We start from the raw sequence: 1915 nt of genomic DNA, 5'->3' as shown, positions 1-1915 counted from the left end.
CGTTCAAGTCATCTATTATTTGTTTTCTTGCGTTTAATGTTGGTTTATTTAATCGTTGTTCTTCTGGTATTTTTAAACGTAGTTTTTTAGTTGAAAATAATCGCAACTGTTTTTGAACATTTTTATTGGCTGGTTCTTGACTTACATTTTCATTTAATGAAACAGGAACATTCGATTCTTGTTCATACAGCATTTTCAAATTTGAGTCTAAGGATAAATTAATTTTATGTAGCTGTTCACAATTTAATTTACCTGATTGTGACACAAACATGCTATGAAATTGTTGAATTTTGTTTGCAATGCTAACTGCAGATGGAGCAATAGTTTGATGCATATCAGACATTTTCATACAAATTTCATCTGTATCCATTGGGTTAGTATAATTGTTTTTGGTGTTTATATCATTGTCATCTAACATATTAATTTTCACAGCATGAATATGTTTACACATATTATTTTTTATTGTGTAGTCGTAACATGTGCATGAGAATAGATGTACACAAACTTTACATGCAACACAAATAATTTTACATTCACATGATTCGCGTTTTTTAACTAAATATGTTTGATTTAACGTTTCAGATACCACAGTCCAAGTAATATCTGACGTTTTATTAATATTAGAATTATGTATTTGAACTGCAGATCGATGACGACTGTTAATGGCATTAACATAATGTGTTACTTTTCCACCGTTGCACAACTTGACAAGACGCTCAAAATTCTTGTCCCTCACAGTTTTTAGCAAATTCCAGAGAAGTATATCAAGACGTTGATTTTTTTTCCCCTTTAAATATACATATTTCAATGTCTTATGGAATGCCTCTAATACCATATTAGTGTTAAGCATAGCTTCTTGTCTGTAACATGCAGCCCATAACTGTTTTCGATGTACATAATGACTCACAAAATATGCTTTAAAACTATGTAAAGCTTGTTCCTCTTCTAATTTTCCAAGAAACAAGTTCAGAAGATGTTCAAACTGTGTTACATCAGGTTCCTCCAGTAAAACACGTAAAGTTTTATAAATGTAAGCTTTGACCGTTTGTGTCCCAGCAATCTTCTTTAAATTCTTTCGCCAGTTATTATCAATATGCCATTTACATAATAAATGGAATTTTGGAGTAGGGGACATAGTCTTTGTCCATGCATTCCAAAATGCTGGAGCGTCGTCACTCATAAATACACTTGGTGCAAGACAACCAACCACTTCCTTAATTTTTGAAAAAAAAACACTCATGTGGACCTCATCAATTTTTGTACTTACACAAAACGCAGCTGGATATCCTTCGCCAAATTCATCAATTACTACAATTGTTGTTAGGTTAAAATTATATTGATTGGTGCCGTGAGTGGAATCAATACACAGTTTTCCACTACTAAATTTTTTAAGAACTTCGATTTGTGTTTCAGTCATTATTATCAGCATAAAGTCATTGAGATCTAATGGAAAATGCTCTGTTCCTTGTGTTTTATACATAATTATGGGATTTGAAGAATTTTCAAAAAATCGTTTCACCTGAAGATCAACACTTAAGGCATCAATATCATGAAGTTTGTACTTGTGGAGTAATCCAAACTTTGAGGAAATATTATGTACATCTTTTCGAGTCACAAGATTTTTCTTTTGAATAGTATAATCAAACTCATCACGCAGTTGATCAATTACAATGTTTGGAGGAACTTTACTTTTAACTTTGTCTAAAAGTCCAAAATATTATAAATTAAAAATAAAATTAATTATCTTTGCAAATAAAATTAATATTATTTACCAGCAATTGTTTCTTGAACTTTCTTAGGGATGGGAAGAAATTTTACCTCATTATAATGCCCTCTGTGTGTTTTGCAATATCTAACCTCTACATTATTTTCTTTAACTATTGTTCGTATAAATGAAGGACAGTGTTCATCTAAA

At 30.8% G+C, this 1915-nt stretch overlaps 1 protein-coding gene across 1 annotated transcript; it reads right to left on the bottom strand.

Moving 5' to 3' along the window:
• Positions 1-31: 31 nt before the first annotated feature.
• On the bottom strand, positions 32-1701 carry LOC111033408 (the record flags this gene model as incomplete). Its single annotated transcript, XM_022314119.1, has 1 exon — positions 32-1701. A coding segment is annotated over one exon (1670 nt), but the record flags the coding sequence as incomplete, so codon positions are not given.
• Positions 1702-1915: the final 214 nt, after the last annotated feature.

Source organism: Myzus persicae, unplaced genomic scaffold (assembly GCF_001856785.1).
Source record: "Myzus persicae strain clone G006 unplaced genomic scaffold, MPER_G0061.0, whole genome shotgun sequence".
In the NCBI taxonomy this organism is placed as follows: domain Eukaryota; kingdom Metazoa; phylum Arthropoda; class Insecta; order Hemiptera; family Aphididae; genus Myzus; species Myzus persicae.
The sequence above is the reverse complement of the archived record's forward strand: the minus strand, read 5'-3'. Positions and strand labels throughout refer to the sequence as shown.